This window comes from Bos indicus x Bos taurus, chromosome 12, assembly GCF_003369695.1.
Source record: "Bos indicus x Bos taurus breed Angus x Brahman F1 hybrid chromosome 12, Bos_hybrid_MaternalHap_v2.0, whole genome shotgun sequence".
NCBI lineage: Eukaryota > Metazoa > Chordata > Mammalia > Artiodactyla > Bovidae > Bos > Bos indicus x Bos taurus.
The window spans coordinates 50,192,145-50,206,769 of record NC_040087.1 but is presented as its reverse complement, the minus strand read 5'-3'; the positions used below and the strand labels follow the sequence as shown (position 1 = coordinate 50,206,769).

Genomic DNA, 14,625 nt, shown 5'->3' with positions numbered 1-14,625 from the left:
TGATTATTCAACCCTACAGTAGTAGTTTTGCTTGCACCAGATTACACCTTTTGCTTCTTATAGTAACCTTCGAATAATAATAGTTGAGGATTTAACATTAAAATGTAGATTTAATAAGTTATAGACCCTCCGCTGGACAGATATAATTAAAAGAACTAAAGAATCCTCTAAAAGCAAAATTAATATTGTTTCCCCCTTTCTCCTCAGAATTTCTACAGACAATTCAAGGAAATTGCTGCAATTATTGAAACTGTGTGAAAACTGATTCTAAACCGAAAATAATCTAAAATCACGGACTTCACTTTCTGCAACAAAGCTGCTTAAGGATCGAATGATATTTATTGAATGAAAATTATACTTTTGGTTTTCCACTTTTTAAAATAATAATAAAAAAATCAGACAAACAGGAATTACAAAGTGGTGATCAATGCACAGCTTTGTGAATGTACCAAGAACCACTGATTTGGATAGTTTAAAGGGTAAATTCTGTGGTATGTGAATTATATCTTAATAAAAAATAAACATTTGAATAATAGTAAAAGCAACACAAGTTTATGTATTAAACCAACAGTTTTAAAAATTACTGGTAGTGTTACCCATTTTATAAACAAGCTCTTACATAGATGCCTTTATAGTACAGTCTTATATATAAAGTACATATAAACGGCAAAAGTAGTATTTGATTAGGATAATGTTACTTTACAAATTCAGTTTTATAACATTCATTTGCTATGAAAGCAGTTCGTGAGAAGAGTGAGGCTGCTGCTTCTCAAAAATTTGGAATCAGCTTAGGATTGGCCATTGCTCCCTTATATTAGCCAAGCATTCAGATGTTTCTGTTATTAATATTATAGAAAGTTCAAGTATATGCAGACATAGAAAGATACGTTTTATTAAGAATTTATATATAACCGAGTTAACCTGGTAACACAGATTATTGTGTTGGGTAATCTCTTGAATTTAGATTTGTAAAACAGTTAAAATATTTTATAAAACCACAACAGGCAATATTATATGGCTTGCTCAGTTAAACAGATCACTGGAATAGACTACGTGGCCTAGAAACAGATAAGGATATTTGAGACAAAGATGGTATTTCAGTTGGATGAGAAAACAATTTAATAAATAATACTAGCAGTTACAGCACATACAAAAGTAAATTTCAGATGAGTTAATGATTTAACTATAAAATATAAAAATTAGAAGTGTTACAGAATATTTATGTTAACTAAGGCTTGGGAAGACAGCAATTCCACAACTGTAATATAAAACAAATATATTTGAAATATAAGAATTTAAAAATCATATGTGAGAAAAAAATGGGTCCTAAACAAAAATAAAAGACCTGCTATGTTGATGTGTAAGTTAGCTCATAGTCTACAAACAAATTTCTTTAAGTATTTGAAGTAAGAAGATGTTTTTATACAAGAAATGAGATGGTCACTTAACTGTCAGAATGACTGAGGGAATGAGGAGAAATTATTGCTGGCTTTTAGAAAATCCAGTAGTGCAGGAATTTCAGGGAAAGCCCCTGCCAGTAATCTCTGCACAATGCAGGATGTCACCTGGAAGCCACTATACAGGCCATTTCTGCCATCTGTCAGCATGTTCAAATGAAATAAAGGCTACCTGCTTTCTTCACTCTTCTAGTTTCAGTGAAAGTGCCTCTGATTGCTGGAAGTTAAACCAGGATCCTGTTGACACAGGAATCTGGTCAACTGAGTTTCTAGTCTTTCAGCACCTTTGGAAGGGAGGTTTAGAAAAGCAAAAATGGTGCTGAGTATTCGTACTCTGCTGACAGGAGTTATGATCTTTTTTGCAAAGCGATATAGACACACACGTTATATAGAAATTTTGCAACTCAGAAATTGCAGTTGAGAAATACATCCTTTGGAATAAAGCCACTAATCTATATAAAAACATTTGCAAATTTGGCTAAATGTTCACCCAGTTCCAGTTTGGGCACACAGGAAGGCTGCATCTTCCAGCCTCCCTTGCAGTTAGGTTGGGGCCTCTGATTGGGTTGTAGCCAGTGGAATCTGGGGCAGACGTGTCCCAAACCACATCCAGTCTTTGTCATAAACCTTTCCTTGTCTTCCAAGCTTTCTCTCATGTTGACGGCTGGAAACGAAGAGATCTGAGATAGTGAACCCATAAGATGGATCCCCTGAATCATGACTGGAGGCACACTCGTCATGGTAACAGCCTGACTTGCACCAGGCAGGGATGGCAGCTAGAAACAAACTCTTGTTGTGGTAAGCTGGTGAGATTTTTAGAGTGTTTGTTACAATAGCAAGTGAGCATAAACTTGAATAACAAGATATTTGTATGAAGATTTTTATTGTAACATTTCCTCAAGCAGTACAAAGCAAAGTAAAGGAAGCAGCGGCTGTCTATAATAAAGAATTGAATAAATGGTTGAATAAGTTCACTGTATCTCTGCTATAGCATATCACTCACTTGTCATTATCAATATGTGTTGACAATACACCTGGTGTTAACACATAACAGTTATTTCATAAAACCATGTAAAATGTACTCAATATATATTTGCATTCTTAATGGAAAATTAGGAAAATCAAGGAGTTTACCGGATTGTAAGCATTGATGGAGAGAGAATATGAAGAGGGAGAGGAAGAGCAATTAAAAAATTATTTTTAAGTTCATATTGTATTATTAAAAAAATACCATTTTATAAAAAAGACTTCCCTGGCAGTCCAGTGGTTAAGACTCCACACTCCCCATGCATAGGGTGTAAGTTCCATCCCTGGTTGAGGACCTAAGATCCAGCATGCTACATGGTGTGGCCAAAAAATAAAGACTGAAAAAAATTGTTAAAATACTCGATAAAAATGTTGGTTTTTATGTATGCTTCTGAAAAGTCCTTACAGTTCTTTTTATGGTATAATGTATCTTTAACAAATGTGTAGTGCATCCCCAAACCAGGATAGACAAACCTGAAATACATCAAACAGGCCTTCCTATAGAAATGGTGACCCCAGCTGGGGTCTGACATTTTGGCTGGCACCACTGCAGGAAACTTCATTTCTGCCTCTTACCTTTGTTTCCTCTTCTGACCCTCCCTGCTGGGAGTTTTCAGTCCACTTCACACCCTGTCAGCATACCCGCAGGTGTGTAACATGAATCCACTTTCTTGATCCTCTGCTTGGTAGCACACTAGTGTGAGGAGCCCAGGTCTACTGCCTGCGGCTGCCCACCCTTGTACTCAGACCCCACCAGCATGAAGGGTTAGCTGACTGGTCTTTCGTGGCTTACCAGCTGCCCACAGATGTACTCCGTTACCCACCCTTTGCGAAGTAGCACACTAAAAATTGTAGGATTACGAGAAGGCAAAGCCCTTTTCTGTCCCTACTGTCCTTTCGGGTACCAACTTCATTTTGTTGTTCAGTTGCTCAGTTGTGTCCAGCCTTGTGACCCCTTGCAACTGCAGTGCACTAGGCTTCTCTGTCCTTTACTATCTACTGGAGTTTGTTCAAACTCACGTCCATTGAGTCATGATGCCATCCAACCATCTCATCCTCTGTTACCCCCTTCTGCTGCCCTCAGTCTTTCTCAGCATCAGGGTCTTTTCCAACGAGTTGGCTCTTCGCAACAGGTGGCTAAAGGGTTGTAGCTTCAGCTGCAGCATCAGTCCTTCCAATGAATATTCAAGCAACTTCACTGTACCCGCCTGCCCCCTGCTCCCCCAAAATCAGAATAGAAACCTGCCTGCCCAATCTGAGTTAAAACCATACACCTGAATTCCCAGACTGTGCTTAGAATCTTTCCATCGCCCACCAACTCGAGTTTAACATCTTCACTCTTGTCTCCCACCCTCATTCTTGGTGTTTCAAGTTATGTGCAAAGAGGCCCAGAGTAGGCCTCTAATCCAAACACTGGGTGATGAATTTGATGAGAATAAATTTAAATTGCATGTTTAAATTTATCTACTGAATTTCAAAGGCAAGTTTTTGTTTTTTTTTTCCCCATAGTACAGTTTTTACACTTTTCATTGAAAACATCCATTTTGCTTATTATGATTTTAAGGAGCTTCAGTGGTTAGCCTGGGAATTAACCACTGTTTGTAACAACATTTCTGTGGGAAAATGGGTTTCAAGTTTCAAACACTTGACTTAAATGTAAACTTTTGGAAAATCCCTCATTCTCCAGTTAGAAAATGTATAAATGATCATTTAGTTTCCAAAGAGAAACAGATTATCCCCAAGCTCATTAAGTAAAACCCAAATATTTTCATTTCGTCTTTCATTTCTACTGAGACAGGTTAACATACACACCAGATTTATGTGAGCAGAAGACAAGATAGTTGAAACTTCCAACATGCTTGTGCTTTGTTTTTAAAGGTGCTTAAGCAGAATTATCTTTTCAAATAATTTTTAAATTTTATTTTTTTATTAAATTTTAGAAAAATTGCAAAGATAGTACAGAGAGTTCCCATATACTTCACACCATTTCCCTTAATATCTTATATTCAGTTCAGTTCAGTAGCTCATTAGACTCTGCGACCCCACGGACTGCAGCACTCCAGGCTTTCCTGTCCATTACCAACTCCTGGAGCTTGCCCAAACTCATGTTCATCGAGTCAATGATGCCATCCAACCGTATCGTCCTCTGTTGTCCCCTTCTGCCTTCAGTCTTTCCCTGCATCAGGATCTTTTCCAATGAGTTAGTACTTCGCATCAGGTGGCCAAAGTACTGGAGCTTCAGCTTCAGCATCAGTCCTTCCAATGAATATTCAGGACTGATTTTTTTTAGGATTGACTGGTTTGATCGCCTTGCAGTCCAAAGGAAGCCCTAATATCTTTTATTAGTGTGGTACATTTGTTACAATTGATGAACCAGTGTTGATTCATTAGGTTTCCTTGGTTTATACCTAATATATTTTTCTACTCCAGGATCCTGTATAGGACAGGATATTACATTTAGTCATCACTTCTCCTTAAGCTTGTCTGTAACAGTGTTTCAGATTTCCCTTGTTTTTGTTGACCTTGGCAGTTTTGAGGAGTACTCAACCTGGTCAGGGCTTCCCTGGTGGTTCAGTGGTAATGAACCTGCCTTCCAGTGCAGGAGACATGAATTCGATCCCTGGGTCAGGAAGATCCCCTGGAGAAGGAAATGGCAACCTACTCTAGTATTCTTGCCTGGGAAAACCAATGGACAGAGGAGCCTGGCAGGCTACAGTCCATAGGGTCACAAAAAGTTGGACATGACTTAGTGACTAAACAACAACATATGTTTATGTTTACAACATAAAAACAAAGGGAATGAAAACCAAAAGCAGGGTCAGTGATTCCCTCTAGTTTTCAAGCTAGAAGATAGAGGCAGGGGAGAAGGAAATGGCAACCCACTCCAGTGTTCTTGCCTGGAGAATCCCAGGGATGGGTGAGCCTGGTGGGCTGCGGTCTATGGGGTCACACAGAGTCGGACACGACTGAAGTGACTTAGCAGCAACAGCAGACGAGGAACCAAAGTAGATGTAAACTGGTCATGTCTAGTTGTTCAGGTTGGGAAGTAAGTTCATGGTCTTTATTATGTCATTAAGTAAATACATAAGTTAAAATTTTTTAAAAAGAGAGCTACATTTAGAACAATGATGAAAGTGTGCCACAAAGCAAGAACTGCAATTAAATGATTAATCCAGTATTCAAGTCTGCTTCTGAAGTAATAGCAAGCAAACAAACAAGAAGTAAACATGATACACAGCATTTTCTAGATAATATAGGTGGGTCTATTAGCGCAACATCTCAAGAAAATCAATTCAATAATCTTGCCTTAGGAGGAATGATTCATGCTGACCAAATTCAGTGAAGATGGGCATATAACTCAAAATATTTATTAATTTACACTGAAAATATAATGGCTAAGTAGTCTGTAGTATTCATTCACCAAATTTTTTAAATTATTTATTTCTCTTTGGTTGTACTGGGTCTTTGCTGCTGCATGCGAGATTTCTCTAGTGGAGAGCAGGGACTCCTCTTGCACTATGGTGCACAGGCTTCTCATCGCGGTGCCTTTTTGTGGATCATGGGCTGTAAGTGTGCAGGTTCAGTAGTGGTGGCACACGGGCTTAGTTGCTCTTCAGCACATGGAATCATCCAGGACCAGGGATTGAACTTGTGTCCCCTGCACTGGCAGGTGGATTCCTTTCCACTTTACCACCAGGGAAGTCCTCATTCAACAAACGTTGCTTGAATATTAGCAAACTCACACTTTGCTAATCACTTGGCGTATAGTGGTACACAGACAATTTTTAAGAAGTTTATAATCTATTGGAGTCAGATAGTTAATAACTAATAACAAACATTAATGGGTCAGCCTCTTACACAGTGTGGTAGAGTGGAGAATTTATTATCTGTTCTTTAAAACTGAAGAAACTGAGATAGTTTTGTGACCTTGGGCAGGAGGTCTTCATAATTCCTTCCTGGCAGGATTTCATCACTGCTGTGGATAAGGAGAGCTGTATCTCCCATTCATCTTTCAAATAAGTAAGTAGGCAAACAAGTAAGAGGGAGTTTGTTCCTTATGTTTTCCTGTCTCTGTCCCACCAGTGTGTGTTGGGTGTGGATGGGGCTGGGCAGATATATTGGCTTTTGGTTCCTACACGGGTCTGTATTTGGATATGATGGAGACAACTTTGCAGCTGTAGCGAATCTGCACTGGGATAAAGTTTTGTGGGTTTTTTTTTTTTTTGTCAATTTTCTGCTTTATTTGCCCTTATATGGGCAGGAAGTGGCAGGATTTATATTTCACACTGAAAATTTCTGGCTTTCAGCTGGCTGCTGCTGTTGGGATTGTAGTGGCTGCAGTGAGCATGCGTGTTCCTGAAAGGGAGATAGGAAAATAGACTATTGGTCTTATAGAAACAGAGCTCCTTTACAAGATAAAGTTCCTTCCCCAGCTAAAAGCCAAATTAAAACCAAATGGTGATTCTCTCACTACCTGGAGAGTTGTTGAAGAGATGAGCCTCCTCAGATGACTTCATCTGGTTGAGTGCTGGTACTTCTCTCTTGTTTATTAATCATGGTTACTATGTTCTTTATGGGGCTTTCCAGGTAGGAATACCAGACCACCTGACCTGCCTCTTGAGAAACCTGTATGCAGGTCAGGAAGCAACAGTTAGAACTGGACATAGAACAACAGACTGGTTCCAAATAGGAAAAGGAGTACGTCAAGGCTGTATATTGTCACCCTGCTTATTTAACTTCTATGCAGAGTACATCATGAGAAACGCTGGCTGGAAGACGCACAAGCTGGAATTAAGATTGCCGGGAGAAATATCAATAACCTCAGATATGCAGATGACACCATCCTTATGGCAGAAAGTGAAGAGGAACTAAAAAGCCTCTTGATGAAAGTGAAAGAGGAGAGTGAAAAAGTTGGCTTAAAGCTCAACATTCAGAAAACAAAGATCATGGCATCTGGTCCCATCACTTCATAGGAAATAGATGGGGAAACAGTGGAAACAGTGTCAGACTTTATTTTTCTGGGCTCCAAAATCACTGCAGATGGTGACTGCAGCCATGAAATTAAAAGACGCTTACTCCTTGGAAGGAAAGTTATGACCAACCTAGATAGCATATTCAAATGCAGAGACATTACTTTGCCAACAAAGGTCCGTCTAGTCAAGGCTATGGTTTTTCCTGTGGTCATGTATGGATGTGAGAGTTGGACTGTGAAGAAAGCTGAGTGCCGAAGAATTGATGCTTTTGAACTGTGGTGTTGGAGAAGACTCTTGAGAGTCCCTTGGACTGCAAGGAGATCCAGCCAGTCCATTCTAAAGGAGATCAGCCCTGGGTGTTCTTTGGAAGGAATGATGCTAAAGCTGAAACTCCAGTACTTTGGCCACCTCATGCGAAGAGTTGACTCATTGGAAAAGACTGATGCTGGGAGGGATTGGGGCAGGAGGAAAAGGGGACGACAGAGGATGGGATGGCTGGATGGCATCACTGACTTGATGGACGTGGGTCTGGGTGAACTCTGGGAGTTGGTGATGGACAGGGAGGCCTGACATGCTGCGATTCATGGGGTCGCAAAGAGTCGGACACGACTGAGTGACTGAACTGAACTGAGGTGGTGCTACTGGTAAATAACCTGCCTGGAAATGCAAGAGACTTTAAAGATGTGGGTTGAATCCCTGGGTTGGGCATGGAGGAGGGCATGGCAACCCACTCCAGTATTCTTGCCTGGAAAATCCTATGGACAGAGAAGCCTGGTGGGCTCACCACTGAAGTGAATTAGTGCGCACGCATGTTCTTTGGTTTATTCATGAAATTAAGAAATGACTGAAAAGAAACTGTTGGCCTTCAGTGTCTTCTGTGGTAACCAGAAGGAGACAGCATTTGAGATTGAACTTCCATGTCAAAAAGTCCATGGAAAGAAAAGAAATTCTAAATTTGAAATTCCCCATTTTCACTGTATCTTAGTCTTCACAACGATCCTTTAGTAAGCTAGTTACCCATGGCTTCAAATTCAACGTTGTTCACAAGAGGCTGCGCTACTAGAGATTATAAGAACTGAAAAAGTAAGGAGAGGAAGACCCACATGGATATTATGGACACATACAAAATTAGTTGTATATTGACTAATTTTCATTTACCGATATTAAGAGCTTACCCTTTCTTTCCCACTATTTTTTCTTTGGATATATTGCCCATTCAGTACTCCCTTCCTTCCTGTATGGTTTATCTAAACTGTTTTGAAATGTCTGGCAATTATACTTGCAATTAGAGAGAGAGAGAGAGAAACTGTGGAAGTTAGGACACATAAAAGAGGAGTAGGAAAACGGCGGCACAGCGGTAAACAATCTGCTTGTCAGTGCAGGAGACACGGGTTCCATCCCTGGGCTGGGAAGATCTCCTGAAGTAGGAAATGGTAACTCACACCAGTATTGCCTGGGAAATTCCTTGGGCAAAGAAGCCTGGTGGGTTACAGCCCATGAGGTCACAAAGAGTTCGGCACAACTGAGTGGCAGAGCGCGCGCACGCTTAAATGCGGGAAGGCGGTATAGCTGAGTTCAGTTCAGAGAAGCATATATACAGGGTACTATCCTGTACAATGGTTTAGATTAGGTTGCAATTAACCATTAGTTTTCAAAGTTAAAAACCGAACAAAAAAACCCCAAGCATTCATGAGAGACGTGGTTAGATAAAAGTAAAACACAAAGTTCAAGATAAGCCTAAATACTTAAAAGAGATCTGAATTTTGTCCTTGGGTCCTGCCTGATGCAGAGAGCAGTAGTCATGGGTGACTTGTGCTGACAATAACTAGAAAAAAAATCCTTGTTAAAGGCTTGCAACGTTGTAACCAAAAGCAGAACAAATTATAATTACAATTGTTGCGTATGTCTTGATTTACAATGCTTGGGAAATACTTAAATATTCATTGGTAATGCATTTAGAAGCTATTTCTCATATTGGGGTGCAGATTACTAATTCTCAGATTAAGTGGTTCTTTCCAAAGTAGATTAGGGGATTGTTGGGGGGGGGTACTCAAGACTACCTTCAGTTTTAGTAATTTACTAGGAGTAATCATAGGACTCAGCATATAATCATACCAGCAAACCAGCAAAGTGAAAAGGCATGTGGGGCTAGTGTTGCAAGCTTCCAAGATTCCTTCCCCAGTGGAGTCACACAGGATGTGCTTAATCCCTAACCCAACAAGTTGTGTCTAATTGTGTGAAACGTTGCCAACCAGGGTAGCTCATTAGAGACTCAATACCTAGATTTTTTTTTTTTTACTGAGAGATTATCATATGGGCACCCCTGCCTGGCATGTACCCAAATTTCAAACTCCCAGAAGTAATGCAGAGGGTTGCGTAATTATATTGTTTGTAAAAACAGTTGAGACACAGTGAACCGCTCATATCAGTCATTGGTGGGAATTCTCCTGGAATCCAAGTTCCCAGATGCCAATGAAGGGCCAACCTTGCCAGCTCTAAGTATAAGCAGTCAGGAGTGCTATGTTAACTCTTTTCTGCACAGGCATAAGTCAACTCTTCTAAAAATTCTAGAGGTAACTTACTAAATAACTTCTTATATATTGCCTAAAGAAATAATCTAACTTTTGTGATCATTCATTAATATTAGTATTAATTCTCCCAAAATGAATGATGCTAGTATAAATTTAGCCTATTCATTCTGCTATTACTATGCATGCTAAATTGCTTCAGTTGTGTCTGACGCTTTGCGACCCTATGGACTGTAGCCCACCAGAATGCTCTGTCCATGGGATTCTCCAGGTAAGAATACTGGAGTAGGTTACCATGCCCTCACCCAGGGGATCTTTCCCACCCAGGGACTGAACTCTCATCTATTAGGTTTCCTGAATTGGCAGGAGAGTTCTTTACCACGAGTGTCACCTGGGAAGACCTCATTCTACTGTATTTATCAAGAATTTCAGAATTTAAGTATTAAGGTTTTCAAATTTGAATAAGAACTTATTTGCCATCATTTAAATGGAATTTTACTGTTTTACGTGTTATTTTCCAATGAAGGGTGCCGATTTGACTAGTCCTGTATTTGATAAGGGGGATATTCCAGCCATTGATGTAACCATTTCATAGCACACAGAAATACTGAATATTATGGATTGCATAGCTTGATGAACTTGATCCTGATTTATTCTCTTTTGAGTTCCAAGTACCCCAGGAGAATGTAGCTATTAATCTTCAGCTAGTTACTGTTTCGGCATATGAAGAACGTTTGTTAAAGAAAAGCACTTACATATCTCATTGTGTTTCACATTTCTGTGCCAAGGGAAAGGGCAAAGAAATATTTAAGATGTGCTACTAAAGAACTGTTATTATTAAGGTCATAATTGCAGGATGTAGGTTGATTTCAGATTCTGACTGGTGATGACTAAGCAACAGGTTTGATGATTTCAGACAGATATTAACATTCTGGCCCATAGGAATTTACAAAGAAATGGCAGGGCATGTGGGAAACCCTGGAGAAGCAGACTGCCTTCTCCCAACACGTGCAAACCCCTTCACACTGTAGAAGCAGAGACTTAGTTTGGGGGATGAGAAAAGAGGGTATTTTTTATTTCTTGCTAAAAATGCCACTCATAGATGGGTGTGAAAAACCCCTTGCTTTTAGGGTAGACATCTAACCATTCATTATTCATATATTTGGTGTCTCTGGAGCACACATACCAAGAGTCAAGGATACTGAGGAGAATGACATTGGTCATGCCCTTGAGGAGATAAGATTTCCTGTGGCAGTGATTTTGAAATTACAGGGTGAGTAAAAACCAGCTGAGGAGTTCGTTTCTACCCATAAACATTTAGATATTGGAGTGTAAGTGAAAGATTAGCCATTTATTAATGATTGTTGGAGTTGGATGATGTGTATATTTGGGTTCATTATGCCATTGTCCTTTTTATTTGTGTGAAAATTTCCATATAGATTTATATTTTATTTTAAAAATTATGTTTTAAATTTTATAAAATTATAAATAATTTATAATTTAAATTATATATAATTTATAATTGTATTATATTTTAAAATCATATTTTAAAAATTGTATTAAAATTTTTTACTTTAAATTTAATTTAATTTTTATTTTATATTGGAGTATAGTTGATTTACAATGTTAGTTTCAGATGTACAGCAAAGTGATTCAGGTATGTGTGTGTGTGTGTGTGTGTATGTATATATATATATGTGTGTGTATATATATATATATCTCTCTCTCTCCATCCTTTTTCAGATTATTTTCCCATATAGGTTATTACATAATATGGTGTAGAGTTCCCTGTGCTGTACAATAGGTAAGTTGGGTTTTTTACTATCCTGATAATTTACCTTGTTTTATTAAAAAATTATAAAACATTAGCATTTTGTCTATAAATATATTTGTTCTTACTTCAAGATGGGAGACCAGGATACACCATAGAGCAATTTTTATCATACAGCTGGCGTAAATCATACATACTACCATAATTAAAGTATACTTTCAGCCAGATAATGTGTTTTTTATATTCTGATTAGTGATACATGAATTGGTAAGCAGCTTGTTCCATAATAGGCAGTAAAAGATGCTTGTTTTATGCTAAGAAATTTCTAAAAGTTGTTTTACATACAAATCATTCGGAAAAACTAATTTGACTAAAACTATTTAAAACATTTTAAAAGAAACTGACCATAAGACTGAGGGATATCTTAAGATGAACAGAATAAATAATCTAAACATTAAAACTCTCCCAAGTCATGGTAAACATTTGAAGACAGGAATCATAACTCTAATATATGTGAAACATGAATAAGATTATAAAACAATAAAATAAAATGATCATCCTTTAAAGTGCCTTATTATAAATTATGTAATCATTAAAACGTCAAACAACAAAACTGAATATTGAATGAATGAATGGCTAAACAAATAGGTGTTTTTTCTTTAGCCTCAGTTTAAGAGTCACACATCTAATTGTCCAGCAGAAATGCACTTTTGAACTCCATAAATTTTTTTCAATTTGAGAGTCTTTTAAAAAATTACAGGCCCCAAAATACTACATGTACATTCTCCCATGCCAGTGATTGACTAGAGCTGAATGAAACTACCCCTTTGTTTGCTCAAGATAACTTTTCTCAGCTTTTACCTTTTCTTTGCCTTCGCTGCTGTTTTTCTGCTTTTGGCTTCTTGCTCAATGAAAGCTACCATGTGCTTCATTTGCTGTTTCTATCAGCACCGCACAGGCTTGTGGCAAACACAGAATTAGCCTAGGAAATAATGGGCTAATTTGATGGGCCAGATGAAAGAAAGGGCAGACAGAAACTCAACAAAGGTCTCAGCTTCCTTGCTTTATAATTCTGGATTCTGCATTTGCTATTTTTGAGTTTCTCTAATGCTAATTTATGTTATTCTTTCGTAGCTTCTATACTTTTCTTAATTTCTTTTAGTTTGTTTTGAAATATTAGATTTTACAGTTTCACATTTGGTCAGCATGTCTTTTTGAAGTGTTTTTGTCATGGTTTGTGAGGACTTTATTCTGCGCTTTCTCTTTTTTCTGATGAAAATGCTGCATGAAATTTGTCCAGTTTTTTTCTTTGCTTATTTTGAAAATAGGTTTTTCCTTCTTTTATAAGAGACGTCCAACGAGACAGATTTTCTAGCTTCCCTGTTCCAGGACTTCTTCTATTGTTTTTGCAAAGTAATAAGAAAATAATAGCCTCTTTCAGCGATCTGCCTCTCATTGCTTTTTTTTTTTTAAATAAGGAAGCAATGCATCATTTAACAAGGGAGAATTACTTTAAAACAGGGAGTATCACAATGAGTAGCTGAGAGAAGAGTGGAATTTTAATCAAAGGTACAACTGAGTTTAATGATCCAAAACAGATGACTAGTTCTCCTCTAGAGTTATAGCCATAACTGTAAAAAATACTGCATGGTCTGAATAACTTTTTCATATACATTAGAGCAAAGTGAAGGAAAAATTTGTAACTATATAATCCAGAGGTGGTCTCACTCCTTCTCGGAATGTTTTTAACTTTTCAGACGTCATTTTTTCTTTCTTCCACCTCCTCCCTCCACTTTTGCTTAAAATAAATTTCCTAAGCCACGTTCGCCAGTGTTTTCTCTTTCATAATCTCAACACTAGATTGTCAGTTATTTGGTAAAGTTTTTCATGAAGCTATATATATTATCCAAGAATTTATGTTGCATTCTCTGAAATTTTGTTGAGAACTGACTTAAAATTACCTAGTGTCTAAAAAATACTTTATATACACATTGTTAATTAGTTCAGTTCAGTTCAGTCGCTGTGTCTGACTTTTTGTGACCCCACGGACTGCAGCATGCCAGGCTTCCCTGTCCATCACCAACTCCGGAGCTTACTCAAACTTATGTCCATTGAGTCGGTGAGGCCATCCAACCATCTCATTGTCTGTCGTCCCCTTCCTCCTCCCATCTTCAATCTTTCTCAGCATCAGGGTCTTTTCCAATGAGTGAGTTCTTCGCATCAGGTAGCCACAGTGTTGGAGTTACAGCTTCAGTATCAATGAATATTCAAGACTGATTTACTTTATGATGGACTGGTTGGATCTCCTTGCAGTCCAAGGGACTCGCAAGAGTCATCTCCAATACCACAGTTCGAAAGCATCAGTTCCTCAGCGCTCAGCTTATTTTATAGTCCAACTCTCACATCCGTATATGACTATTGGAAAAACCATAGCTTTGACTAGATGAGCCTTTGTTGGCAAAGTAATGTCTCTGCTTTTGAATATGCTATCTAGGTTGGTCATAACTTTTCTTCCAAGGAGTAAGCGTCTTTTAATTTCATGGCTGCAGTCATCATCTGCAGTGATTTGGGAGCCCCCCAAAATAAAGTCTGTCACTGTTTCCATTGTTTCCCCATTATTTGCCATGAAGTGATGGGACCAGGTGCTATGATATTAGTTTTCTGAATGTTGAGCTTTAAGCCAACTTTTTCACTCTCCTCTTTCACTTTCATCAAGAGGCTCTATAGTTCTTTTTCACTTTCTGCCATAAGGGTGATGTCATCTGGGTATCTGAGGTTATTGATATTTCTCCCGGAAATCTTGATTCCAGCTTGTGCTTCATCCAGCCCAGCATTCTGCATGACGTATTCTGCATATATGTTAAATAAGC

General features: G+C 38.2%; 1 protein-coding gene across 3 annotated transcripts in view; it reads left to right on the top strand.

Annotated features, from left to right (window-relative positions):
- COMMD6 (COMM domain containing 6) overlaps positions 1–2,504 on the top strand; it is a 28,634-nt gene extending 26,130 nt beyond the window's left edge. For 2 of the 3 annotated variants that reach the window (XM_027557699.1, XM_027557700.1), the window contains one exon: positions 208–2,431. In XM_027557699.1, coding sequence (XP_027413500.1) covers positions 208–258 — 51 coding nt within the window. In that variant the 3' untranslated portion in view covers positions 259–2,431. Of the gene's footprint in view, positions 1–207 lie in introns of all 3 variants that reach the window. The other variant, XR_003513816.1, reaches the window with a different exon arrangement.
- The last annotated feature ends 12,121 nt before the right edge of the window (positions 2,505–14,625 follow it).